This window comes from Gopherus evgoodei, chromosome 7 (genome assembly GCF_007399415.2).
Source record: "Gopherus evgoodei ecotype Sinaloan lineage chromosome 7, rGopEvg1_v1.p, whole genome shotgun sequence".
In the NCBI taxonomy this organism is placed as follows: Eukaryota; Metazoa; Chordata; order Testudines; family Testudinidae; genus Gopherus; species Gopherus evgoodei.
The window spans coordinates 83,411,274-83,438,948 of NC_044328.1; the positions used below are offsets into that span (position 1 = coordinate 83,411,274).

General features: G+C 50.6%; 1 protein-coding gene across 2 annotated transcripts in view; it reads right to left on the reverse strand.

The window, feature by feature from the left end:
- SEMA3G (semaphorin 3G) overlaps nucleotides 1-27,675 on the reverse strand; it is an 81,843-nt gene that overhangs the window by 27,009 nt on the left and 27,159 nt on the right. Inside the window, exons 1-4 of one of the 2 annotated variants that reach the window (XM_030570509.1) lie at nucleotides 22,564-22,634; nucleotides 20,910-21,070; nucleotides 9,510-9,572; nucleotides 239-358 (exon numbers count right to left, since the gene is read on the reverse strand). In XM_030570509.1, the coding sequence (XP_030426369.1) occupies nucleotides 239-358; nucleotides 9,510-9,572; nucleotides 20,910-21,070; nucleotides 22,564-22,582 (363 nt within the window). In that variant the 5' untranslated portion in view covers nucleotides 22,583-22,634. Of the gene's footprint in view, nucleotides 1-238; nucleotides 359-9,509; nucleotides 9,573-20,909; nucleotides 21,071-22,563; nucleotides 22,635-27,675 lie in introns of those variants that run through there. The other variant, XM_030570508.1, reaches the window with a different exon arrangement.

Here is a 27,675-nt window from a genome sequence, read left to right on the forward strand (position 1 = left end):
CCTAGAGTCCCAGCTCTCATGTAGATCTGAACATTTCCAGTCCAGGCCCTTCTCGCATTCCTGTCATGGCCACGCGGCACCAATAACCCCAGGGCTGCTGCTCTAAGTAAGTGCTGGGCTCTCCCTACACCCTTTGCCAGTGGCCAGTGTCGAGGTCTGGCACCAGCTCTCATCCCAGGAGTTCCTGCAGGATTCTGTCTGAAGGACTAAGGCCAGCTGTCCTGGGGCACTGCCTTACCTTGCCACGATGTCCCACGTCAATGAAGGCACAGACAGGTTGGAAAGCTCCTGTCCCACAGGCCAGCAGGTGGGTGCGGTTGAAGGGGTGAAGCACTCGGACGTAGTTGGCACATTCAGTCTGGAAGAGAGACAGTGGGGAGTGAGGCACTGTTTGACCAAGTGGATCCGTCAGCGCGTGGGAAGGACTCAGCAACGCCTTCCTCTTTGCCAAGCCGTGTAATGTTCCTCTGACTGTGTGTGATGGTGCAGTGGGTTCCTTAGCAATGGATCATTAATAAACACCTCATTCAGTCACCACCTTAATTAGCTTGTCTAGTCCACATCCTATCCCACACAGTGTGGCCAACTTGTGTGAGTTTATCGGGTTGCCTGATCGGCTGATTGCAAGTTCCTTATGTTGATTACTGAAGAATATCTGGTGGACACTCTGAGGTTTGGCAGGTTCTGATCCCAAGGTCAGAATCCCTGTTAAGCTGGGAACCCCGACATGCATGCTTGCAACACACACACTCAGGAAAAACCTCCTGTATTTGTAATAGTTTTATTACCACAGTTAGCCAAGTTACAAACACTCCAAGCCTGCAAGGTAGCTAGAGAGAATGCATGCGCGTCCGAGCATCCAGAGACTCACATCAGCCCTTGCAGAACAACCTGACATATTAGGCATTATCTTCCTCCTTAGCAGCAGCATATTCCTTGTCACCATCACCAATGGTCGTCCTCCTAGCATCTCCCAAGGCATGCAGGCTTCTACAATGCCTAATGCATATTCAAGTAGGGGTACCAGCCCCTTTTCCTTATCTGTATTTCCTCACCCTATGAATGCTGGGTGCCCTTCTGCCATAGATTCCTAGCCCATTTACCTCAAGCTTATTAGCATGAGCATCAACTAGTTACCACGACATTCTTGTGGTCAGACATCTGTTGATGTCCTTAACTTAAGATACCACAAGCAGTTCTAAACTAATATCTTGTGGCTACCTGTCAGCAGTTTAATCATTACAGTGTTCTGTCTTGTGATATCTTATGATCCAGGGTTACTGTTGGTTAGCTGCTTATACTACGGTTTTGAAGGCCTTGATTGGTTTGGCTTAGCTATTGTCTTTCAAGCTTTGAGGCCTGCAGTCTCATTGCATTACTGCCTCAACTTCTACCTATGCCTTCCATAGGAAACAGCTATACCTATCAGCTACACTTGCGCATCTTGCTCTATTCGGTGTTTTTCTTAAAGTCCCCAGTGCCTGGAGTCATGGGGGTTAACATTCAACAAGCAGAGTCAGTTTCTAGCCCTCCTGGTTGCTGAGAAAATGTGACCCATACAGACAGAAGAATATGAAAAAGCACCCAACATGTAGTAGTCTAAAAACATCTCATGCTTTTTAAGAGTTACACGTGTTTATCCATTTCCCCTGTATTCCCTACTCACCAATCCACAGTTCATGTTTTCTTTTCACTGCTGCAGTTTCCTTATGGTTTTGTTCTTCTCATGAGCATGATATTGCAGTGGCTGACTCTGAGTTTTGAACACTTGGAGGTGGCAATACTGCACAGGCACTGCCACATGACCCTCAGGTGAGCATGTGTGCTGACACACTGCTTGCAAACAGAGCAGACCAGGGGATGACAATGCAGTTTCGTGGCCCCTGGCCTGAGAGGGGGCAGACCCAGGTTCAAGTCCCTACTCTGCTGATTCAGGGCAGAGTTCTTCATCCCAAATCAGGGACTTGAAGCTGGGTCTCCCACACAAGCCCCCAGCTTATAGAGCAAGAGTCTCTCTCATTTCATGGAAGCCAATCAATCTCAGCAAAAACTTTCCAACCGGCCCTATTTGGGAAACAGCTGGCCAGTGAGTTGACAGTGCAAGGTTATTGGCACTGCTTTCTGCAGCTGTGCACTTGCCCTTTGTTTCTACAGAGCAGGGGGAAGAACCAAATGAGTCCCAGTGCATTATGTTCATGAAATGGAACAGCTCCGAGCTGCTCCCCCACAATCATCCTAACAGTGCTTGGAAAGCTCCCATCACACTGGGATTTCCCAGCTGCTCCCCCTCCGCTGGCGCAGGGCAGGCGGCATAAACCCAGTCCCTTGTTCTTTGGGCACAATAGCAGGAAGCAATACGTGCTCACTCACAGCTCTGAAGCTAGGAGGGCAGTTCTACTGCCACACTGTAGGGAGTGAGACCATTCAAGGTCCCTGCTCCTGCCTAATAGAACAATATAACTTCCAGGGGGCACACCCCTGCACCAGCTCCTCAAGTCAAATGATTCCTTCCCCAGGCGCCCCATCATACGGTCACATGATCCCCATGCTACTGCACTGTGATTGCTTGGAGAGGCAGGTTCCTGTATTGGCGCTCGTCCCCTTCCTGGCTGCTTGGCACATATCCCATTCCCCCCCACTCCACTCCAAGTGACTCCTTCCCCTACAGAGAGTTCATGTCATCCCCCAGCCCATTGTAGTATCTCAGGCCAGGAAGTGAGGTCTTCATATTGCTTTGTGCGGGGGCTTCCTGTATTAGCCCAGCGGAGGCTGCAGACAGTACATTCTCCCTGGCAGGCCCAGGGAGACAGGCCTAAATCCAGCATTCTTGATCAGTGGTAGCCAGGAGTAAGAGCCTGGCTCCTGGGCCTGTACGCCCTGGGACGGTGGTACAGGCTCCAGGATTGTGGACCCAATGCTCAGCTGGTGTAAATCAGCACAAGTCCAGGAGCTGTCCCAAGCTGGCCAGGCTGAAGATCTGGTCCCTGCACGTCAAAAATCAGCTTTGTTGGTAAGGGATCCCATGACTACCCCCTGCTGCGTTTCAGGACACCCCTGGGTTCTTAGCCTGAGCACCCCCCTTCCACCATGAGTAATGCTGGATTGCTCCCTAGCTTCATTACCGGGGAGGGGCAGTGAACAAGGATGGGTCTCCGCCTGGTGCTGTGGAGCTGGGGTGATGGAGAGATCACTGACTGGGCAACTCATCCTGCAATACTTCCCATTCTGTTGAGACGGTTGCAGCACATGACCCCAGGACACCATTTTCCATCACAGCACATGGAACTTACTGTGACGGATGACCTGTGTAGGCAGGTGCAGGCTACTGGCCTATCTCCCCAGCCCAGGAAAGCCTGAGTCTCCCAGAGCCTCCCAAGCCCTATCTTCCTTTATTCTTCAAACAAAACACTCCCAAGCCAAGCAGGCTACAGGGACCCAGTGGCTTCCTATAGCTTTCTCAGCCCTTTTATGGGGATCACCTGACCCCCTTCCCAGCTGGATCTGATGATCCAACAGGGCTGGCAGGCCCCCTGGCCTTTAAAGGAGCAGGCAACCCTGTTACACTAGAGCATAATGCAGAGCCTACCATAATAGCCAAGAGCATGAAAGGAGGGGAACAGACTTTGCCTTACTCCATAAGAGCAGGTCTGCAGCATGCTCTGACTTGGTCAGACCAAGCCTTTTGCTACGGTCTGAAAAGCACCATGGTAAGTTTCCGAGCTCGCTCTCCATCCACTTGTCTGTCCTCGCTGAATGATCTGAAAACTCAGGGAGGAAATTCTCAGGCCACTGCCTGAAAAAGCACTATTTATCCTCCACCGAAGGCCGGTGCCATCCACCTGATGCAGATACACGACTTTGTCGGCACAGCATTTCCTTCTGTTTTCTGGACAAGGGGAATGGGGGAACAATGGCAGGAAATGAAGGAGACGGACAAACCAACATGCACAGCAGTCTTCTGGATGGATTAGTCATTTAAAGGGGAGGCTGGCTACTTACGTGGGGCAGGATGATAAACGGCCTTTCAAGACTGCCCTGGATTAATTGCTCCCTTTTCCGGAGCAGCGATCTCCTGGTTGATAAGCATGGAGAGACCAGAGAGATTGTCTGAGCATCCTCTGCCGGGCTCCAAGACTCTATCCATCCAGCGTGGCTCAGGAGGAACCAGCTGTGTTGCTTTACACAGCAAAGATCAGTCATCCTCCCCAGTCTTTTTCTCCAGCTTTGCATACTGCACCCCTCATTCTGGAGCTGAAATGTTCAGCAGCGCTCTGTGTTAACCTAGCCCATTGGAGTCAGTGCGAACACTCCCACAGATTTCTGAGTTAGGCCATAATGAGGCTGGTTCTCTGCTCATCTTCATCAGTGCTATTCTGGCGTCCAGTCCCAGATTACTTGGGTGGAAGTGAAAGGAGAAGGCAGCCCTGTCAGTATCCCTGTTTGCGAGCCCAGCCTGATCAGCCCTGAAACATTTATGATCCTTACATATGAAGGACAGGTAGCCCACTGGTGAGTATGTTACAAGTCCCTCTCTTTGCCAATCCCCAGAGGATATGAGCTGTTACAGCTTGCAACTACAAGGCATGGGCTCTTTAGCTCAACCTATAGCTGCTTATGCTTTTAGCTCCCAAGGTCCCCAGTTCAATCCCTAGTATGTCAGCCAAGATAGCAATCATCACAGATGCACAGTGAAAAGGAATAGGATAGGATTATATTTCCTTCAGCCATCAGTTTTATGCATGGTGAGTCATTTCCTTGGGACAACGGGGCTGGGTTGGTGACAAAACAGCTTCCGTTCGAATTAGCTCCTGGAAGCAAGGTACTAAAGGTTATTCTTCTTAAAAGAAATTCAAAATATTTTCCTGAAATAAGAGGTTATCTCCAGTAACCTTGTTTAAGAGAGAGAAAATCTACCTGTATGTCCTGGAGAAATAGACAGACACTTCCTTATTGCTAGAAGAACAGAATACAATTTGGAAGAATGCTGACGGTCCGTTTCCATCTGTATCTCTGCTTCGAGCCTTAAATTCTATGGATGCCAGTCACTTCAATGGTGAAGAAAGTGATTCCTACCAGAACACTGATACAGGGCCAAATCCAGCCTGGAAGTTTCAGGTCTCTAGCCCCACGGTTTGTAAAGCTTTGAAACCCAGTGCTAGGGCCAGGCTATCACAAATGCCAGCTATTGAGCTGCATTGCCTTCCTGTGTTTGTGAGCACAGCTGGACACCTGACTCCCGTGCTGGAAACCTCAGCTTTTCCACCCTTTGGTGGAGGTGGTGCCGTGCGACGCATTCAGGTCCTGTGATTCTGGGTTATTCAGCAATCATAGGAGACCAGTTTATGTTCCTCTCAACCTAGGAGATGGGTTGGGTAATAGCTTGTGGACCCTTTGTACCTCTAAATCACTGTTCCCATCTGAAGGCTTTTCAGCGACCCGTGTGGAATGGGTTGGTGGGGTTAGTCTAGTTCCTAGCAGGGAGGGGTCCACTTCACAGGAGCCACCATCAAAATTGACAGAGGAGCCATGGGGCAAACAGGCTATGAAGGCTCTTCTCCCAGCTCTGCAGCTGACCCCCTTCAGGCTGAGGGGCCTTGTGGGGAAGTTTGACCACCCTTTGGATAAATAGAGGCCCTCAGACTTAAAGGCTGGGACATTTCCTACAGCTGTTTATGTTCACTTAACGAAAGCAGGCTGACTCTGGAGCTCTCAACTCAGCCCCGCGGCATGCGCCACCGAGTGCTTTGCCGGGTGCAGAAGGCATTCTAAGGACTCCATCTAAACCTGTCATCTGTGATGAATTTCTGTTTTCTTTCGGCTGAATTACGGCGTTTGGAGAGAGGCCCTCTGCAGCTGCTTGCCTTGCGCTGGAGTGAGCAACGTGCTCCTCTCAGGCAAGAGGGCTCTATTAACTCTACTAGTGAGGAAGGATAGCTTGGTGGTTTGAGCATTAGCCTGCTAAACCAAAGGTTGTGAGCTCAAGCCTTGAGGGAGCCATTTAGGGACCTGGGGTAAAAATCTGTCTAGGGATTAGTCCTGCTTTGAGCAGGGAGTTAGACTTGATGACCTTCCTAAGGTCCCTTCAAACCCTGATATTCTATGATCAGGCAGGCATGGAAACTCAACAGCAGCAGTATTTAGAACAAAAGTCACTTGTTCTGCTCTCACCATCCCTGTTTCTGAGGCCTCTCTTCCTTGCTACCCAATGGGCAGGAGAGAAAGACTCTAACATGGCTGGTAAGTAACTCCCAACAGTCACCTACTTGTATTTTTCTGTCCTCAGGATGCTTAGAGACCTCTGGACAGACAAATCAACAAGCATCAAGAAAATGATGCATAGCAGTCCAGGGGAATGGGACTCTATGGGTGAAATCCTGACCCACATCAAAGTCATTGGCAAAACTCCCATTAACATCACTGGAACCAGGATTCCCCTGCTGCATTTCTAACTGCTTGGTTACCATGTATTGACACATCCTCTTCATTCTCAACAGCTGATTGCCATTCCTTAGCCTGTTCTGATTGGTCAATTGCTGTTGCACTAACCTACTGGAAGAGGTTTTGATCAGTCTTCAGCTGAAGGGAATGGTCATAGGGCTCTGACGAGTTCAATAGAGATACACTGATTTACATCAGCCTATAGTTGTTTTTTAACTTGGGAAATAAAGGTATCACAATCCAACAACTTGTACAAAGATGCGCCTATATCTGAACCCATTCCGTCTGTGAGCATGAAGAAACACAACCTGGAAATCAATATACCTACTGGACAATAGCTTGGGAACACTATTCAATAGGAAAACAGCCTACACAGTGTATCAACTGGAGATGGGCAGGCCAGTTTCTAAAACACAGGAACCAGCTGAGACCTCAGTTCTAATCTCCAGCTGAACCAATCAGAACCTTCTATTACATGTGGGTAAGTAAAGTAGCCCATCCCAAACCCGTACAGGACTGCCACTTTGGCTGAAATCCTTCAATCTCATCTGAACCAGCTTGTATCTTTATAACATATTAGTTCTGGGGTTCCGTTGTGGTTGCCTCTCTCTCTGTTGGAATGCATGCTTCCTGGGGGGAGGGTATTGATTAATCAAAACAAGGGCAAAAGGGTTGAAGGATTAGCCTTTGGAGGGAGAAGGATGGGGTTGGTGCAGGAAAGAGAAAGGAGACCTCAGTTCATTTGGATATGGATCTGAAACTCTGAGGGATTCTCAGAACTGACTCTCCAGCCTCTCTGAGCCTCACATCTTCTTGTTGCCAGCAGCAGACCCCAGACTAGACCAGGTTCTGTTTCAGCCCCAGAACCCCTGCCGAATAGGGAGAAAAGCAGCCAGAAGCTCATAAGAAGAACAAAACCTTAAGGAAACTGCAGCAGTGAAAAGAAAACATGAACTGTGAATTGGTGAGTAGGGAATACAGGGGAAATGGATAAACACATGTAAATCCTGGGCAAACGCAAGAGGGGAACAGCAGCAGGCCTTTGATGTGCCTGCCTGTGAAGCTAGTGGAAAGAGTTAACCCCACACAAAGGACAAATTCAAGGCAATGCTGATATTTTTAACACAAAACACTTGACTCACCCACTCCCAGCATGATCATCACTGGGAAGATGGAAGTCTTTTTAACTCCATCAGTACAAGCAGCAGTCAGATTGGATGAGCCTGGCTTATCTGGAGCTGCTAGAGCTGGTGAATTCCATGAAGCCAATGTCAGAACTAAAAGCCATTCCCACATGCTTCATTCCAAGATGGCAGGAGCCCCGATCTCCCTGTTCTGCTGAGTACACAGATGCTGAGCCACTCTCTTTGTGGTCCAACTGTTGGTTTCTCAGCCTCTCTGCTGTTTATTTTTCCTCGGTAAAAGTCTCTCAAATAGCAAGGGCTAAGGGAACGGAGAAAGGGCGCCCCAGGGCCTGGATCTGTTGGTGAAAGCTTGCAAAATAAACATGTGGAGGCCGAATTGAGTGACAGCCACTCCTGGGAGCAATTAACTTTGGGATGGACTATCAACAAGGGGTTCTCCTGCCCCCTCGCTCCCTCCATGGTCTCAAATCATGGTTTTAAAATAGCCATTTGTAAGGAGCAGGGGAAAGAGTCAGGGAATCAGGGAACTGAAATCTGCCAAACACCCTCCAACAAATAATCCAGCCTTGCCCACCAGCTCCTTGTTGCTCACTAAGGACCATGTACTGCTCCTTCTGGCCAGGAGCCAAAGGCCACTGAAGCCAATGGAAAGGCTCCTATTGACTTCAGTGAGCTTTGGATCAAGATTTAGTCCGCTCCCTGTGCTGGTTCAGTACTACACCCCATCCCCATCTCCCCAGCCAAGACCACTCACCACCTCATGCACAGCTGTTCTGATGGGGAGACACCAAAACTACCTGCAGCTGAGAATGGCCCAGCTCATGCTATGGGATATTGCAGTCTGCACACGTGTATGGAAGGTGTGGAAAGCTAACAGTTCAAACGGTGTGCCTGCACTGTATTCAGGAAGTGTGACTGCAGCATGGGTAAGCTCAAAGCCAGCTCAGGTATATCTACACAGGCTGCAATCAGATCTCCCGACTGTAGTGTAGACACATCCAAAGACTGGCTTCTGCTCTGCATTCACTAAGCAAACTGCTTTTCATGTATACAGTTCCAAACTGTTCTGCTGCCAGTTCTGTAGTTAAAGCCCTGGACTGGGATTGAGGAGATCTGAGTTCAGTTCCTGGCTCCATGTGTGACCCTGAGCTAGTCACTTAATCTCTCTGTGCCTCCATTTCCCCATCTGTAACATGGGGATAATAATCTTTCCCTGCCTCAAAGGGGCTTTGTGAGGATCAATCCATTCATGTTGGTGAAGAGCCCAGATGTGACAGTGAGAGGGGCCATATAAGAACCTAGATGTGAGCACAGAAAGGGAAAGTGACTTGTCCGAGGTCACACGGTGAGCTGTGACTACCCCATCCAGGTTCTATGCACTATCCCCCAGATGTGTCCCCTACCAATGGGAAGGGGAACCACACCCTCGAATACAGAAACAAACACCACCTCTTCAACTGCACAAACCCAGGACAAGGCCTAGTTGTCAACTGCTTGTTATAGTCTGCAGTCAGACACATAACAGAGGGACTCCGCCCCAGAAGCCGCAGCCGCTCAGGAAGGATGAGAAGGGCTGTAACACACAAGGAGTGAGGTGAATCCTGCTAGGGCGGTCCGATCATTGTTTAGTGACCAGGCAGAGTTGAAGGGGCCAAGCAGAAGCTGAGATCTGCTGGGGCTCACTCAGCATATAGGCCTTGACAGCTGGGAAGTCCAGGATGCAGGAAAAGAGCCCAGAACAGGACAGCTCCATCCCTGGAAACAGGAGGGAGTGTTATGGGAGAAGGGAGCCGAGAGAGAGACATAAACAACCCCTTTATCGCCTTCTTTGACAGCTAGAAGTGAGTGGAAAAATAAGGCAGTGCAGTTGAGGTGAAATCCAGAGTGACCCCATCAGGAGATTTTAGGAGGAACAGGGTGACTTACCATTGGGTCCTTCCCCTTCTGAAAACACTCCTCCTTCTGCCCAGGGAGAGGTGGCCAGTAAATCTGAAACAGAAGACAGGAACCTGAGGCCAAGTCACTCTGGGGACACAAGCAAGGGGGGGACTGAGGGAACTGGGATGATGGGAAGATCTTGGGGGCAGCACCCCTTGGGAATCCACTTCTGCCGAGTGGTTACCCTAAAAGAATCAGGGATGTTTGGACCCCAGGACATTTGGCCTCCTCCAGATGGCTCTGATTTCTGGATTGGAGCAGCGTATTAGGAAATAAAAGCTCTTCACAGCTTAATCTGCCCTGATGGCCGATGGAAGAGTCTCACTGCTCATAAACATTAAGGGTTAATAGAGCAGGCAGTGTGTGGGTAGGGTTCCCTCCCCAGTGCACCCCAATCCTGACCTGCTGCCCCCGCTGCTATTCTAACTTTGGGCTGTTAGCCTTAATTTTGGATCAGAATTTACTTTCACTTCCACAAGTGTAAGCCTGGCTTTAATGGAAGGATCCCAGATTTACACTGGCGTAACTAGAATCACCCTTCTACACTTTGTCTGTAACCCTAGCAGATAGTTATCCTAGCCACCAAGGGCTTTGAAAGTTTGTCTTGCAGTGACCTCACTGATGCTGCTTGGCAGAGGAATCGGGATAAATGAGAAACATATTCATTTTTTTAGATAAGAGTCCCTGCTGATCTTTCCATTGTTCCCGGGGGTGGTCTCGCCCCCTCACAGCCGCAGCTCTAGAGTTAGAGACATACAGCACAGTTTATCTTTTTCTATTTGTCCAAATAAAGCCAAAATTACAGCTGGCAAAGACACCAGCTGAACCCAAGAGGGCTAAGTTGCTTAGAAAGCCTCTTACATGATGTGTTTCATCTCTTGGGCTCAAAAGATGGAAAGACTGATTTACAAAGATGAGTCAGTTTCATTACTCCCCAGTCTACATGTGGGGAAACTGAGGCACGAGGCAGGGCTGTGACTTGTCCCAGGTCCCCCAGCAGAACAGTGGCAGAGCTGGGAACAGAGCCAGGTTTTTAAGGCCCAGTTTAGTGCCCTGCCCAAAGAGTGCTAAGGGATAATTAAACCACCTGGAATACTAGCCTAGTTTGGAGCTTCAGTAGCACAATTCAGTGCTGTAATAACAGTGCTCTCCATTTACACTGAGTTTCTTATCCAAAGTAAGGCACCGCTGCCCCTGTTTTACATATGTGCCAAAAGCCCCACAGCAAGTCAGGCACAGAACCCAGGAGTCCTAGCTCCCCAGTCCTACTGCTAACCGCTGTGCCATACTGCCACCCCAGAAAGGGCCTGTCTGAGCCTCAGAAAAGTGTCCGTGTGTGTGTCTGACATATAAGTTTGCAGTGTGCGGGTGAGCGAGGCCCAGGTGTGAAGCAGGAGCATCGTGAGGTGAGGCGTGACCGTATGAATCCCAAGTTTGCTCTGCCTGTGTGTTTGCATCAGAACCCTGTGTTTGTGGCATAGAGCTGGCCACATCTGAATGGAGGCTTTGTGTGTGGTGGGAGCGTCAGCGTGGGCCCAGGGGGGTGTGTCTTTCTTTGCAGGGTCTGTGTGTGTATTGGTGAGCCAGAGAGAGAGCACGTGTGTGTGATGAGGTGGGTGCCTGATGGATGAGGCAGACATCTTCCCCCTGCCAGGCCTGCTGGCACCCTCGTGGGCCCTCCACTGCTCAGATAGAGGGCAGCCCTTGACCTTTTCTCTGTGTCATTACAGAGACACTGAATTTCCCTTCTCTGCTGCACACAGTCACCAAGACAAGGCTGTGGGGGCTGCCCCAGCATGGCCTGACAGGGTTTCCAAGCTGCTGTGATCACTGTCCTCAGGCAGAATCCCCTATGCTAACAGCCCTGCTATAGGAGAGGCAAGGAGAGCAGTTGGATTAGGAGAAACCCACATGCCCGAGGGGGAAGTGGGAATGAGGGCCCAGTTACCAGGCCAAGACACAACACCTTTCAATGTGGGGCTATGGGCCTGGATCACTCTGCGGTCTCTAGTCTGAGCCATCTTCCCTCCCCACCCTGCCGTTTCCTGTGGGCTCAGGGATTCCGATGCAGCCCTCAGGAGTGGACAGGGGTGTCCAGACTGGGCTGATGACCTGCCATGTAATTCTATGTGATAGATGAGCTCGAGCATAGTAGAGGGGAGTTAGCCCAGCCTAGCGGGGAATCCAGACGCCCAGATCTCCCTGCAGGTACGTGCACGGCACCTGGCAAGGGTGGGGTTTCTCCCTGCAATTGCATTGCTGCCATCAACTTCTCCCCTTCAAACTGCCTATCTGAGCCACTGAAATGCAAAGTGTTGCCTCTCCTTCCCTGCTGCCTGACTGCAGTGTCGTTCCCTGGCACTGGTTTGGAGGAGACCAGGTTTGGAAGGATCTGGAGGATCCTGATACCTGGATCAGCAATGACCAGGCATTCTGTGGACCAGGCATATGCTTAGCCTCTGGACAAGGGCCTGGCAATGCCAGACTCTCATTGACTCACAGACTTTAAGGTCAGAAGGGACCATTATGATCATCTAGTCTGACCTCCTGCACAATGCAGGCCACAGAATCTCACCCACCCACTCCTGTAACAAACCCCTAACCTATGTCTGAGTTACTGAAGTCCTCAAATTGTGGTTTGAAGACCTCAACCTGCAGAGAATCCTCCAGCAAGTGACCCTTGCCCCATACTGCAGAGGAGGGCGAAAAACCTCCAGGGCCTCTGCCAATCTGCCCTGGAGGAAAATTCCTTCCTGACCCCAAATATGGCGATCAATTAAACCCTGAGCATGTGGGCAAGACTCACCAGCCAGCACCCAGGAAAGTATTCTCTGTAGTAACTCAGATCCCAACCCATCTAACATCCCATCACAGACCACTGGGCATACTTACCTACTGATAATCAACGATCAATTGCTAAATTAATTCCCAAAATTAGGCTATTCCATCATACCATCCCCTCCACAAACTTATCAAGCTTAGTCTTAAAGCCAGATATGTCTTTTGCCCCTTGGAAGGCTGTTCCAGAACTTCACTCCTCTAATGGTTAGAAACCTTCATCTAATTTCAAGTCTAAACTTCCTAGTACCCAGTTTATATCCGTTTGTTCTTGTGTCCACATTGGTACTAAGCTTGAATAATTCCTCTCTCTCCCTGATATTAATCCCTCTGATATATTTATAAAGAACAATCATATCCCCCCTCAGCCTTCTTTTGGTTAGGCTAAACAAGCCAAGCTCTTTGAGTCTCCTTTCATAAGACAGGTTTTCCATTCCTCGGATCATCCTAGTAGCCCGTCTCTGAACCTGTTCCAGTTTGAATTCATCCTTCTTAAACATGGGAGACCAGAATTGCACACAGTATTCCAGATGAGATCTCACCAGTGCCTTATATAACGGTACTAACACCTCCTTATCTTTGCTGGAAATACCTCACCTGATGCATCCTAAAACTGCATTAGCTTTTTTAACGGCCATATCACATTGGCGGCTCATAGTCATCCTGTGATCAACCAATACTCCAAGGTCCTTCTCCTCCTCTGTTACTTCCAGCTGATGTGTCCCCAATTTATAACTAAAATTCTTGTTATTAATCCCTAAATGCATGACCTTGCACTTTTCACTATTACATTTCATCCTATTACTATTACTCCAGTTTACAAGGTCATCCAGATCTTCCTGTATGATATCCTGGTCCTTCTCTGTGTTAGCAATACCTCCCAGCTTTGTGTCATCCGCAAACTTTATTAGCACATTCCCGCTTTTGGTGCCAAGGTCAGTAATAAAAAGATTAAATAAGATTGGTCCCAAAACTGATCCCTGAGGAACTCCACTAGTAATCTCCTTCCAGCCTGACAGTTCACCTTTCAGTATGACACGTTGCAGTCTCCCCTTTAACCAGTTCCTTATCCACCTTTCAATTTTCATATTGATCGCCATATTTCCAATTTAACTAAAAATTCCCCATGTGGAATCATGTCAAATGCCTTACTGAAATCGAGGTAAATTAGATCCACTGCGTTTCCTTTGTCTAAAAAATCTGTTACCTTCTCAAAGAAGGAGATCGGGTTGGTTTGGCACGATCTACCTTTTGTAAAACCATGTTGTATTTTGTCCCAATTACCATTGACCTCAATGTCCTTAATTACTTTCATCTTCAAAATTTTTTCCAAGATCTTACATACTACAGATGTCAAACTAACAGGTCTATAGTTGCTCAGATCACCTTTTTTCCCTTTCTTAAAAATAGGAACTATGTTAGCAATTTACCAGTTGTACTATACAACCCTGAGTTTACTGATTCATTAAAAATTCTTGCTAATGGGCCTGCAATTTCATGTGCCAGTTCCTTTAATATTCTTGGATGAAGATATCTGGGCCTTCCAATTTTGTCCCATTAAGCTGTTCGAGTTTGGCTTCTACTTCGGATGTGGTAATATCTACCACCATATCCTCATTCCCATTTGTCATCCTTCCATTATCCCTAAGCTCCTCATTAGCCTTATTAAAGACTGAGGCAAAGTATTTGTTTAGATATTGGGTCATGCCTAGATTATCCTTAACCTCCACGCCATCCTCAGTGTTTAGCACAAACAGATACCAGCCTGAAGATGACACTAGCAAGTGCTGCACTGGTGGGTCTCTTTCTCCATGCACTCCTGGGCTTCCAATCAGACTGTCCCGTCAACAAGCTCCATCTCTTACTCATGTGTGTCTTCTTCCCCTGGAGCAAAGGAGGGATTTGCTCCAAGCTTACTCACTGATCTCCCTGCCCCAGCATATGGCTCCATTGACGGACCTCAGTCTGTACCTACGAGGATGGCACTACCCAACCTCATATCCCAAAAGTCAGGTTCTGGGGGTTCTGCCCTTACGTTGGCCTCCTTCTGTGCCCCTAGGAGCCAGAGGAGAATTGACTAAGTTATGCCTGATGAGTTACTTTCCACCACAGCGAGAGTGGTCACCAAGCCAACTGGTTGCATCAGCACTCTGTAGACAGAGGAGTATGCCAGCATTGATCAGAACGCCAGGTTGTTTTGGCCCCTTGTTGGCTGCAGAGAAGTTCAGACCCAAACCTGGACCCAGTTCAGATCTCTCCTGAGAGCAGGCTGTAACAGAACCCCCAAAACCAAGCATCCCTGGACTCCAGGGCAGTTCATAAGTGGATCCAGTTGGGACCCAAACTTCCCAACTGGGCACCAGCTCTCGTCAGTCCCTAGGTGTCACGGAGTCCCCGGGCGATGCTCTGGAACTGCTCCCCACCAAGCCAGTCAGGACTTTGGGGAGCCTCCTCTCCCTTGGAGCAGACTTGTTCAGGGCAAGAAGCTCACACGGCTTCACCTCCTGGGTCTCTCCTTGGAGCATTCAGCATCCTCTGCCCCTCCGTGCGCTTCCCACAGCGAGTCCACCCCAGCGGGGTCCTGGGGAAGCCACCGGGTTCTGCACCCCCACTTTGCAGTCAGACGTGACTCTCAGCCAGCCAGTAAAACAGAGGTTTATTCGATGACAGGAACAGGGTCTAAAACAGAGCTTGTAGATACAGTGAACCGGACCCCTCGGCTGAGTCCATTCTGGGGGGCAGTGAGCCAGACCCCCAGGTCTGCCCTCCACCCTTGACCCCAGCCAGCTCCAGACTAACAACCCCTCCCAGCCCCTCCTCTCTCCTCAGCCCCTTTCCCGGGCCAGGAGGTCACCTGATCCCTTTGTCTCCAACACCTTCAGCTGGCACCTTTGCAGGGGAGGGACCCAGGCCATCAGTTGCTAAGAGACAGAGTGTCAGGCATTTAGGTGCACTGGCCCTTTGCTCTGCCAGATACTTAAGAACTGCCTAGGGTACACTGAGGCACCAACACAGTATTCAGAGAAAACATTAAGAACTTTCCCAGTTCGTCACATCTCTCCCCCCTTCGAGACCGAACTGAGCGAGGTCACTCCAGCCAGTGACCTGGGGAAGTTCGAACCCACCAACGTTCCCATGGATGCCCCAGCATCTCTCCCATTCCTTGGTGTGAGTTACACCAGGACAGTCCAGTCTCACGCCCTCCCTTAGGTCGGGTGTGCTTGATGGCACTTGCAGGCCGCATGTGGGAAGGTTTATGCAGCCCACACCCTTTGCCACCCCAGTACCCCTGGGCTTCAAGCTGGGACGGGGTCTTCTCCCAGCACTCTGGGCTGCAATTCGGGCTCCCTTGGTTAAGAGCCCCCATCTTGGCCTTTGCCAGCTCTGGGCTTGGGCAGCCGCTTCCCACTTTGTGGCCCAGACACAACACCTCTGCCGTCCCCCCTTGCACTTACCAGCTTTTAATGTCAGTCCCACCTCCTTGAGGCAGCCCAGCCCCCTCTTCACCTGGGACACCTGTTCCTCCCAGGTCTGGCTAAAGATGCACATGTTATCAGTGTCTGCCAGGGCCAAGTTCTCCATCTCCCTCTGCTTGTCTAGAATCTCCCCAGGCCTAGGCATGGGGTGGGCATCGGACACTGTGATGGCTTTAAGCTTCTGATAGCCCCCATAAAACCAGATCTTCCTGTCTCCCTTGGGGATCAGCCCCATGGGTGAGGCCCATGGGCTGTAAAACGGCTGGATCCCATTTAAAGCCAGGATGTTCCTGACCTCTCTCTCCAGGATCTGGGTTGCTTTCCCAATGACTCTGAATGGGGAACACCTGATGGGGAGATTGGCTCCCACCTCAGGGAAGAGATCCCCCCGGGGGTCTTCCCCCTTCTCCATCCAATCCTCCCTCTTCGGGTCCAGGGGTCCCCTCACTCTCCTCCCATCCAGCAGCTCAAATGGGAAGAGCCCTGTGGATTCCTGGAGCACCACCAGCTGCCTCCCGATTCCCCCCAGTTCTACTTCCCCTTGGGGAGCCCATTCCCGGTACAGGAATCCCTCCTCCTGCAGGACTCTGTCCCTGCAGCCTTCCCCAAGGAGGTTTGCAGCGCTGTGGCCAGCAAGTTCCCTCAGCTTCTCCAAGGAGGGATCCCTCTGCAGCTGGGTCTGGGATTCAGCTGCTGGGGCAGGGAGTGGGACCTGCTTCCTCTCGCTGGCTGGGCCTGGGGTCACAGCCCCCCTGAGCCCTGTCCCTGGTAGCTCCCTCCCTGCTGTGTAATCACTTCCCAGCAGCACATCTGGACCAGGCAAACCTGTTTGGCAGCTGACCTGCCCTGCCCGGGTGTCCCCCCACTCAGCTGGGATCTCAGCTCCCTGCCCCGTGCTCAGCGCTGCCCTTGCTGTCCCAGTGGGGACAGGCAGCGAGCTCTTTGCTCTGGTTACAGCATCAGAGCCAGTGTGATCCCCCACTCCGGTGTGCAGGGGGGCGGGGAGCATCTCTCCCTCCCTCTCAGCCACAGGGGGCTGGTTATAGGTAGGCAGGTATCCTGAGCCCAGCAGCCACTCCCCCCTGCCAGCCAGGTTATTTGCATTTTTACTGACCATTTCCATCCTAGCCAATTGGTTCCCTGGATTTGAATTTAAACCCTCGGCCATTACAGGAGCGGGGCCTGGATTCTGTCCCATGGGGAGACAGTCAACCCCCAACAGGGCCTCCCAGCCAATATCCTGGAGGACCCCAACTACCAGCCAGCCCGACCCCTTCTGGGTTTGCACAGGGATCTGGGCCATAGGCAGGGCGAGGGGCTTCACCCCAGGGAACTTCACCCAGGTTCCACAGTCCCTCAGCATTTGGGGCTGCACCACCACAGTTCTCTCTGTCCCAGGGTCTCGCCCCTGCAGGCGTGTTTCCCCACTGACCCCTGGGCAGCCCCCTATGTCTCTCTGCTCCACCATCACCAGTCCACGCTGCTGCTGCTTCTCCTGCAGCTTTTCCTTGGGCTCTTGCTCTCTCTCACGGTCCTTTCGCTCTCTTGGGCTCTGCTCCAATCCCATCCGTCTCCAATCTTCTGATGGGGAACCCAGTCGTGAAGACCCTTTTCTGATTGGGGACCAGACTCCCGGGGATGCCTGGCTGATGCTCCAGCTGCTCTCAGATCCTCTTGTAGCCCCATTTGGGCCAGGAATCTGCTCCTCAGAGCGGTCCTTCTCCTCCAACTGCATGATTAACTGTGCCTTGTTGAATTTCCCCATGCGTAACCCTCTCTTTGTGCACAGGATCACAATGTCCTTCTTAAGGAGATGGTGATAGGCCATCACTTCACCATTCCCAAGTGGCTTTGGACTCACAGGCCTGTGTGCTCTTGGCTCCCCCATTGTTTCCAGGAAGAACCCCTGGTGTGCCAACCCTTCTCGTGGTCACCACCTCTTTGCCAGGGTCGAGCTGCAGACTCCTCCGCCCCTGGGACTGCTCCTGCAATCCCCCGGGGAACCCTGCTACTGCAAAAATCCTTCTCTCTCCCAGGGTCGAGCGGCAAGCTCCTCCGCCCCTGAGACTGCTCGCTGCAGTCCTCAGGGGGACCCTGTTACTTCAACAGTCCTTCTCGCTGGTCACACACTCCCAGAGGTTAACTGCCCCCTGAAACCGTTCCACTCTGAACCTTCAGCACGCCTGGTCCTCATTATCCCTCCTTTGTTTTACTGCTCCCCAGTCACTTACTGCAAGCAGCGCCATTCACGGGGTGCAGTACGTCCCGCCGCTGCCACCAGTTGTCACGGAGTCCCCAGGCGATGCTCTGGAACTGCTCCCCACCAAGCCAGTCAGGACTTCGGGGAGCCTCCTCTCCCTTGGAGCAGACTTGTTCAGGGCAAGAAGCTCACACGGCTTCACCTCCTGGGTCTCTCCTTGGAGCATTCAGCATCCTCTGCCCCTCCGTGCGCTTCCCACAGCGAGTCCACCCCAGTGGAGTCCTGGGGAAGCCACCGGGTTCTGCACCCCCACTTTGCAGTCAGACGTGACTCTCAGCCAGCCAGTAAAACAGAGGTTTATTCGATGACAGGAACAGGGTCTAAAACAGAGCTTGTAGATACAGCGAAGCGGACCCCTCGGCTGGGTCCATTCTGGGGGGCAGTGAGCCAGACCCCCAGGTCTGCCCTCCACCCTTGACCCCAGCCAGCTCCAGACTAACAACCCCTCCCAGCCCCTCCTCTCTCCTCAGCCCCTTTCCCGGGCCAGGAGGTCACCTGATCCCTTTGTCTCCAACACCTTCAGCTGGCATCTTTGCAAGGGAGGGGCCCAGGCCATCAGTTGCTAAGAGACAGAGTGTCAGGCATGTAGGTGCACTGGCCCTTTGCTCTGCCAGATACTTAAGAACTGCCTAGGGTACACTGAGGCACCAACACAGTATTCAGAGAAAACATTAAGAACTTTCCCAGTTCCTCACACTAGGGAAGTGTTTGATTCAGATCATACACCCAAAGGCTCAGCTGATTATCCACCCACTACCCCAGTCATCCAGAACTCTTTGGTCCGCAGACGGGAGCTGGAAATCTCATGAGAATAGTCTCTCTTCTGAAACTGGCAGCACTCCTGGCTTCGAAAAGGGCTGCAACAGCCTGTCTCTCTGCATTGTGTCACATTAGCCTCCATGCCTGACCTGGATCTAGAAGTGCAGAGCCATACACATGAAAAGGAGAGAGCAATACGTCCCCCTACAGTGGAGATATAGATACACAAGGCAATAAATAAGGACTTCATCTACTCATTGGTTGAGAGAGGGACGGATCAGAACTCATGAGGTGAGAGCCCGGTGGGGCACACGGAGGGTGGGAGCAGGAGTCTCAGTTAACGACATTATTTTATGTCTATTAGCAGAGACCATGGCCCCTGGGCTGTTAAAACAATCCTGCTTCCGTCCAAAAATACCTTCAGCCCACTTAGCTGCGGGGGAGTCACTGCAATAAGGTAGTGGCTATTTATTTATTCTCATAACATGGTTGAAAACAGTGGACGTAGCTGGGTTGCCAATGGCAGACGCCTATGGCTCATAATTCAATGTGTGTCAGGCCCCCGGCTTACAGGAAGAGGAGGAAATGAGATCCAATTACACTAACTTCCCTTGGGGACCCTCCCTCTCACTCCGTTTCTTACAGAAGTGGGGAAGGGAACTCATACGCTAACTGATGGGGAGGCTTCCTCCAGTCTCCCCATGCGGAGGAGAGGACACTGGCTGACAGGCCTCATCACACTCTTGTTAGCAGGTCTTCAAGAGGGGGTTCGGAGACAGAGGGGGGGGGCATAAATCGTGGTTATGGTCCAAGGATCTGCTCCGGGGAGGAGACGGGGCCGGGGTGGGTCACATCACAAGCCCCCCGTTCCCCTCTGGGGGGAAACCTGGGGAGAACAGCTGAGACCTTTTGATCCAGCTTACACTCAGTGGGCTATATGGAGATCTAAGCCAACACACCACTCAAAGCTCAGTAGGGACAGAGCATCAAGGGAAGCAGCGCCACAGAGCCATGTGGGAAAGGGATCCATCGTGCATTAAAAGCAATGAGCCCATGCTGTAAAGTCTGGGGAATTTCAGAGACTGGAATTCAAGGTCTCCCAACATAGGGAAATCTGCAGCGTGGGAGGCAGGGTACGCACTTGGCAGCAAAGGGAGAGTCTGGGAAGAACTGGCACATCACTGTGCATTGAGGGTGGGTTTCCCAAAGTGACCTACCTCTGCTCACATTGACATCAGGGAATTTTACCATGGAGTCTGACAGGAGCCAAGCTAGGCCAAGGCCAAGCGCTTTGGAAAACCACAGCCCTAAACACTACTAGACCCAACCTAAACCAATGGGAGCAGTGACAGTAGGCAGGGGATGTCCATGTGGGTAAGAGACCCCCTGGATATCATCAAAACCCAGGCAGAAAGTGGGGCCACTGGCCACCACCCTCCTGTGCCTCCAGCACAGACTGAAAGACTGGTGGGGTGCAATCCTGGGCCCACTGAAGTCAAGGGAAAAGCTTCTATTGGCTTCACTGAGGCCAGGATTTTGCCATGGCATCTCAGAATTGCCTGCCCCAATGTCCCCACTTTCTTGTTTTCCATCCTCGCCTGCACTGGTTTTACCTTTGGCCCAGTCGTCAAATGGGCTGATTCGTCCTAAGTGTTCCATTGATCGCCAGCAGTGTGACCGCATGGCCTGTCCTTCCATGTTGCTGATGACAGTTCATTGCAGGCTGACCCCCTGCAGGCTGCATGCCTTCCCATATGTGCACCTAAATTCCATTGGGTGTAATGTTTCCGACTCCTCTTTAATGAGCTCTGCTGGAGGTCCAGTGCTCCTGGAAGATCCCTGGCACTGTTCCTGACCTGTACGCCCCCTCTGATTCCAGTTCTAGCCTCCCCACAGCTCTGCCAGTACATCTCAGTCCTGATCCTTGGCCCAGTCTTTGGCCACCACACCTGGCCCATCCATGCCAACCCAGCCCTGTGTCACGTGCATTATGTGCACTGCGTGGAACAGCGCCCCCCTGCTCACTCACACAGGTGCAGAGAGATTAGGTGTTACCTCCTTGGCGTCCATGCCAGGCTGATCCAGCCACAGAGAGTAGAGTGCATCTTTTCCCCCGATGAAGAGCCGGTCGCGGTATTCGTCCAGATACAGGGAGCGGAAGTCTGGGAACCCCCGGTGGCCGAGGAACAGCTTTGAGCGGTTAGCAGCCAAAATATCTGAAGGCAGAGAACAAGGAGAATCTACTGGTTATGTCACAGCACATGAGGGGCGAGGACGAGGGGACCCAGCGCAGATCCTCATCTCTAACATGTCTGCAAAATCAGCACAATCATGTCTAGCTCACTTACTCCCTGGGAAGCTCCATTATAACCAAGAACGACAGCCTCAGGGCTGCTCTAACTTACCCTCTGTTTCCCCCGGCCCACTGTGTGCCCTAAACAGTAGAGAACAGCTGTAGTGTAATGCATTCGGGCCATACTCTTGGCATGCCCCCAATTTGCCACCTGTGCTGGAGGCTGGGAGAAGGCCTGTGTAGACCCCTCACCCCAGCTCTACCCCATTTTTCTGCCCATTTAAAGGTCCCTTTATGCTGCTGCCATTGGCCATTGCTGCATTGCAGCTAGAACCCCAGATGCTTTCTCTTGCCAGGGAGTCCCTGACTTGGATAGGCGAACCGAGTTGGATCAAGTGAGAACTGATCTGAGCCTCGACCCCAAAATTCCAGCCTGTGTTTGCAGCCCTGAGAGTTTCTCACAAGGCCCTGCCCTTGGGGGTTCTCTCGACCCTATGGGGTTGACCCTTCGTTAGTTTCACGCCCAGCCCAGAGCACCAGGCCCTCGATGCAGCTGGGAGCGCTCACCACGCTTAGCGAGAGGAGCTGGATGGAGCCACCGTCAACCGGGAGTGAGGACAGGAGGGAAATTTACTGCTGATAAAAGCCCTGAAGATAAATGTCCTATAAAGAGTCTGTCAGCGCGTCAGCAATTAAACTCCCTGCCACAGACAGCCCAGAGCACAGGACAACCACAGGGGCTGCTAGGAAGATACTCTGCAGGCCAGGAGTGTGTGGAGACCATCGCGAGGGGGAGAAGACAACAATGCATGGAGAAAGGGGTAATGGGCTGCCCAGGGCGGGGGGGAATGGAGAAAGGAATTGCCCACTCGGTATAAACCCACGTGCCCACTCCTGCCAGCCCCACACTGCTCCCATAAATCAGGCGAGAAGATACAATTCACACACAACCCTACACATACAACTCAAAGCTACACATGCAGGGCATCTTTCCTGTGCACACTTACATATTAACCTTTCCAGGGCCATAAATCCTGCCCCTTGCAGTGTTCCCCAGTGACCCAGAGCACTGGCATGCCCTAGGAATGTGCTCCCAGCCCTGACTCCTCCTAGGAGGAATCGCCTTACTCCTCAGTCCCTCGCCCTCCAGGTCAGGATTTAACTCTCCAGGATCTGCCACCTCCTTAGACACACATGTGGCATCTTCTGTTGCCATGGCACTATCATGCGTGTTCCAGTCAAGAGAACTAACATACAAATTGAGGATTGGATGAGACATGCCGAGGCTCCATTTAAAGACAGATTAGATAGATAACTTCCCTGTGTATATTCAGACACATTCACTGAATAGATCCTCGCTCACACAAAACTACAGCGCAATAAAAGCGAACGCTCCTGTCACCAGCTGGAGCTCACCGCAGGCCTGATGGGGCATTCTTGTCCCTGTGTTGGAGCAGCTGGGGGATGGAGTGGCAGGAGAAGGCCCTGCTCTGCTCTGTGCTGCCTGGCATGGGCTCCCCAGTACATTCCTTTTGCATACTGAGTGAAGAAACCAGCATCCTAGAGATTAGGCATCTGGAGCCTGTGGTGTATTGTAACAACCCAGGAATTCGGACTGCGGAAGGAAAGACAGAGACTTGAGGTTTGCCACAAACGAGCCACTTACCAAAGACAGAGCCAGCCAGCTTCCCAGTAAGGATCCTAGTCGACCAGGCATTTCCTGTTCCAAGCAGTACAGCAATCGGGACGCCGGCTAGAGGGCATTCAGAACGCCGTGGGCACAAGGTGCTACTTGACAACCCCAGCTGTCCTCAAGAACCTACGCTGGAACCTGAAGCACAGAAGGAATAGAGCAGGGGTGCTCCCGGGAGACTTGAAGGTCTTCTCTTAACCCTGCCCTGCTTCTTGTTCTGCTCCTTTGGCCCAGTGGCTTTACAGCAAGCTGGCAGCACCCCTGAGGGAATCCACAGTCAGATGGTGATTTTCCAGTCCTCCACTAGTCCTTATTCCCTCCAGGACACAGAAAGGAGAACAGGCTGTGTTTGGCACGATGGGGCGGACTCACTGTGAATACGTGGCTTACAGTCTCTGTATGCTCCATCCTCTGGGATAAGGGGCTGGGTGGGAAGGAACGATGGATAAGAAGCAGAGGGGGGAGTTGGGAGAATGAAGGGGGAAGAGGTTGAGTAGAGGAGTCAGAGAAAGCAGGGCAAGACTGGCATGTAGCACGTCAATAGAAAGCTGAGTTGGCATCACCACTATGCCACACTGATACTGCCTGTGGCAGACCATGTCCTGTTCCCTGGAGTTTTCTTGTCAGGGACAAGTCCTGGCAGCTGAAGAGTATTTGTGTTACAGCGGCACACCTGCTCCCAAGGGAAGCGGGGGTGAAGAAAGGGGTGCAGATTGTGACGCCGAGTGACCTTCACAGAATCTCAGCTGGCACTCTCCAGCTCGGAGCGGGGCCAGGAAGACTGTTATTGGAGGCCTGTGTCCGCCGTGGTGCCGTGCGTATATCTACAACTAGATAAACTGAGAGAGCAGTATCTTGGCACCAGGCCCTGGGCTCAGGAGACAAAGGTGCTAGTTTCCAGCCTCGCTCTCCTTGATCCTGTTATTCCCGGTCAGCTCAGGACACACAGGAGCAGTGACAGGCCACCTTCCTGCACCAGCAGCTTGGGAAGGGGGCTGTCAGGGCTGTTCCGTCTGGGGAAGAACTTCACATTTCGAGTACCTGAAATCAAAATGCTGAGCAAAAGGCCTCCCCGAGTTCCCACGCAGGACTTTGGAACAACTGGAGTAGAGAGAGGTTCAGAAGAGCCCATCCAGGCTCCCCCACATTCTCTGTGACTACGCTGACAAAGACTCAGTCTCATTCACACTAGTTCACCACCAGCTGACAGGGGAGTTGGAGAGGATCCAAGACTGAGAACCACGTTATCAGTAGAGGATTTTCCTGGGGGACTTACAGCCATTGGCAGTGGCAGTGGCACGTCAGTTCTCTGGAGGCCTTCAGACAACTTAGACCTGTTCAGCAAATCCCCAATTCTTTCTCTTAATACCACGCCTAAAGGCATCAATTAAAGGTTCCTGTTAACCTGAGACCCAGCTGCACCCAAGTCTCTGCTTGATTTTTCTCTTCTCACGTAGCCAGCGCTAGTTCTATACAAGGACTAAAGCTAATCTGACCTCTGTTGCTATCCAGTCCAATCTAAATTCCATGCGGCAGCTGTTTTAAAAGAACATTAAAGTTGCAAAGTGAATCATGCAAAAAGTCAAGAAATGCCAGAATTCAGGTTGTCTATATGCAACCTTAGCTTTGTCCCTTTGTATGTATGCATTACAATAAAGTCTTCAACTACACAACCTCATGCTATTTTTCCCTCAGGGCTCCTGCCGCATTCACTACACAGGTTGCACAGTGTAGTGAATGAAGCAGCTATTGACTGGCGCATTCACTACGTAACCCTGAGTCACCCAGCATAGCCCCTGAAGGCCCATATATGTTCACGTTAAAGTAATTTCAGATTTGCTCCATGTTTATCCTGTGGCAACAGCAAGTACAAAGATAAGGCCAAAAGCCACAGGACTCTGCCTCATTCACTTTATGCCCTGCCTCCTTCTCTGCATAGCATCCAGCCTGTCCACTGAGGGTGAAATTCCCCCTGAGGCCTAGGCATCACTTATACCTCTTTTGGGAATTAAAGAGATGCATATGCATTGTTTAGACAATCAGCATGGGGTGAATTTTACCTAGAATGAAGCAATGGGACTTTTCATTTGCCTTCTGGTGTCTGAGCATTTAAGGTTGGCATTTGCAAGCTTCTCTCCATAACTGGAGGCTAGGAGCTTACCTTAATTTTAAAATGAGAGCCTCTAATCACATGACTCCACCAGCGGAGGCCATAAGACAGGATTTCTTCATCTCTAACCTATGTGAGCTTTGCTCCTCAGAAGCTCATTGAGCAACTGAAGCAACCTCCAGCTGTGACGTCTCTACAGCAACAAGGTGTGTTGTCACCAGCAGTGGATTCATAGATTCACAGATTCATAGACTCTAGGACTGGAAGGGACCTCGAGAGGTCATCGAGTCCAGTCGCCTGCCTTCATGGCAGGAACAAATACTGTCTAGACCATCCCTGATAGACATTTATCTAACCTACTCTTAAATATCTCCAGAGATGGAGACTCCATAACCTCCCTAGGCAATTTATTCCAGTGTTTAACTACCTGACAGTTAGGAACTTTTTCCTAATGTCCAACCTAAATCTCCCTTGCTGCAGTTTAAGCCCATTGCTTCTTGTTCTATCATTAGAGGCTAAGGTGAACAAGTTTTCTCCCTCCTCCTGATGACACCCTTTTAGATACCTGAAAACTGCTACCATGTCCACTCTCAGTCTTCTCTTTTCCAAACTAAACAAACCCAATTCTTTCAGATTTCCTTCATAGGTCATGTTCTCAAGACCTTTAATCATTCTTGTTGCTCTTCTCTGGACCCTCTCCAATTTCTCCACATCTTTCTTGAAATGCGGTGCCCAGAACTGGACACAATACTCCAGTTGAGGCCTAACCAGCGCAGAGTAGAGTGGAAGAATGACTTCTCGTGTCTTGTTTACAACACACCTGTTAATGCATCCCAGAATCACGTTTGCTTTTTTTGCAACAGTATCACACTGTTGACTCATATTTAGCTTGTGGTCCACTATGACCCCTAGATCTCTTTCTGCCATACTCCTTCCTAGACAGTCTCTTCGCATTCTGTATGTGTGAAACTGATTGTTCCTTTCTAAGTGGAGCACTTTGCATTTGTCTTTATTGAACTTCATCCTGTTTACCTCAGACCATTTCTCCAATTTGTCCAGATCATTTTGAATTTTGACCCTGTCCTCCAAAGTAGTTGCAATCCCTCCCAGTTTGGTATCGTCCGCAAACTTAATAAGCGTACTTTCTGTGCCAACATCTAAGTCGTTGATGAAGATGTTGAACAGAGCCGGTCCCAAAACAGACCCCTGCGGAACCCCACTTGTTATACCTTTCCAACAGGATTGGGAACCATTAATAACTACTCTCTGAGTACGGTTATCCAGCCAGTTATGCACACACCTTATAGTATCCCCATCTAAATTGTATTTGCCTAGTTTATCGATAAGGATATCAAATGCCTTACTAAAGTCTAGGTATACCACATCCACCGCTTCTCCCTTATCCACAACTCGTTATCCTATCAAAGAAAGTTATCAGATTGGTTTGACACGATTTGTTCTTTACAAATCCATGCTGGTTATTCCCTGTCACCTTACCACCTTCCAAGTGTTTGCAGATGATTTCCTTAATTACTTGCTCCATTATCTTCCCTGGCACAGAAGTTAAACTAACTGGTCTGAAGTTTCCTGGGTTGTTTTTATTTCCCTTTTTATAGATGGGCACTGTATTTGCCCTTTTCCAGTCTTCTGGAATCTCTCCCGTCTCCCATGACTTTCCAAAGATAATAGCTAGAGGCTCAGATACCTCCTCTATTAACTCCTTGAGTATTCTAGGATGCATTTCATCAGGCTCTGGTGACTTGCAGGCATCTAACTTTTCTAAGTGATTTTTAACTTGTTCTGTTTTTATTTTATCTTCTAAACCTACCCCCTTCCCATAAGCATTCATTATGTTAGACATTTCTTCAGACTTCTCAGTGAAGACCGAAACATTACGATAATAACATTGGCCTTGGGGAATAAGCAGCAGGAGCAGGTTAACCCTAAAGAGACAAAGATCCCGTTTCTGGGCAATGAAGAGAGAAGAATGGGAGTGAAAATATCAGCTTTCCCAGCAGAAGTGCCTCCAAAGAGGAGAGTTTCAGCGTTCTCCAGGCATCAGCAGCTCCTTAAAGATGGTTCCTTCTTGTTTAACAGTGCTGTCCCCCACAGTAATAATTCTGTATAAACAGACCATTAAGCCCTTCATCCCCAGCTGTGTAACTGATACACACACACTCCCTTCTCAGGGCACTCAGACTCTGAAAATCCTCCTGGATAGATGAGAGGGAAGCGGAGAAGGACTGTGAAACCAGGACTTTGCCAAATCCACCTCCAGTTCGTTAATCTCTCCCCTCCCCTCTGCGCTCACTCTGATGTCAAAGGGAAGCATGAATGGCTCCTTTGTGTATGGTGTGCAGGAGTGGGCAGGGAGCCTTACAGAGGGAAGTGGCTCAATAAACTGGCCCGTTTGCATCCAGGACCTGGTTGTCCCTGAAGCGAGCTTGGCTGTTCTCAGCCATAATAAAAAAACGACGCATGCCCAGCAGGGCTGTCAGCTGGATGCCCCAACCCCATAACATGCACCCATGGAGAGGCCACCATTTCTCAGGTTCCAGGGCAACAGTGGTGGGTCTGTTCTATGGCTCCCACTGACTCAGAGGAGAGGAAACCCTTCAGGATAATGGTAAGTGTGTGTGGAACCAGCGCCTTGTAGAGGTGAGAAAAACGCAGCTGAATCAGGACAGCTCAAGGCTCTTTCCCCGGCCTTGCATGGCATTTGCCA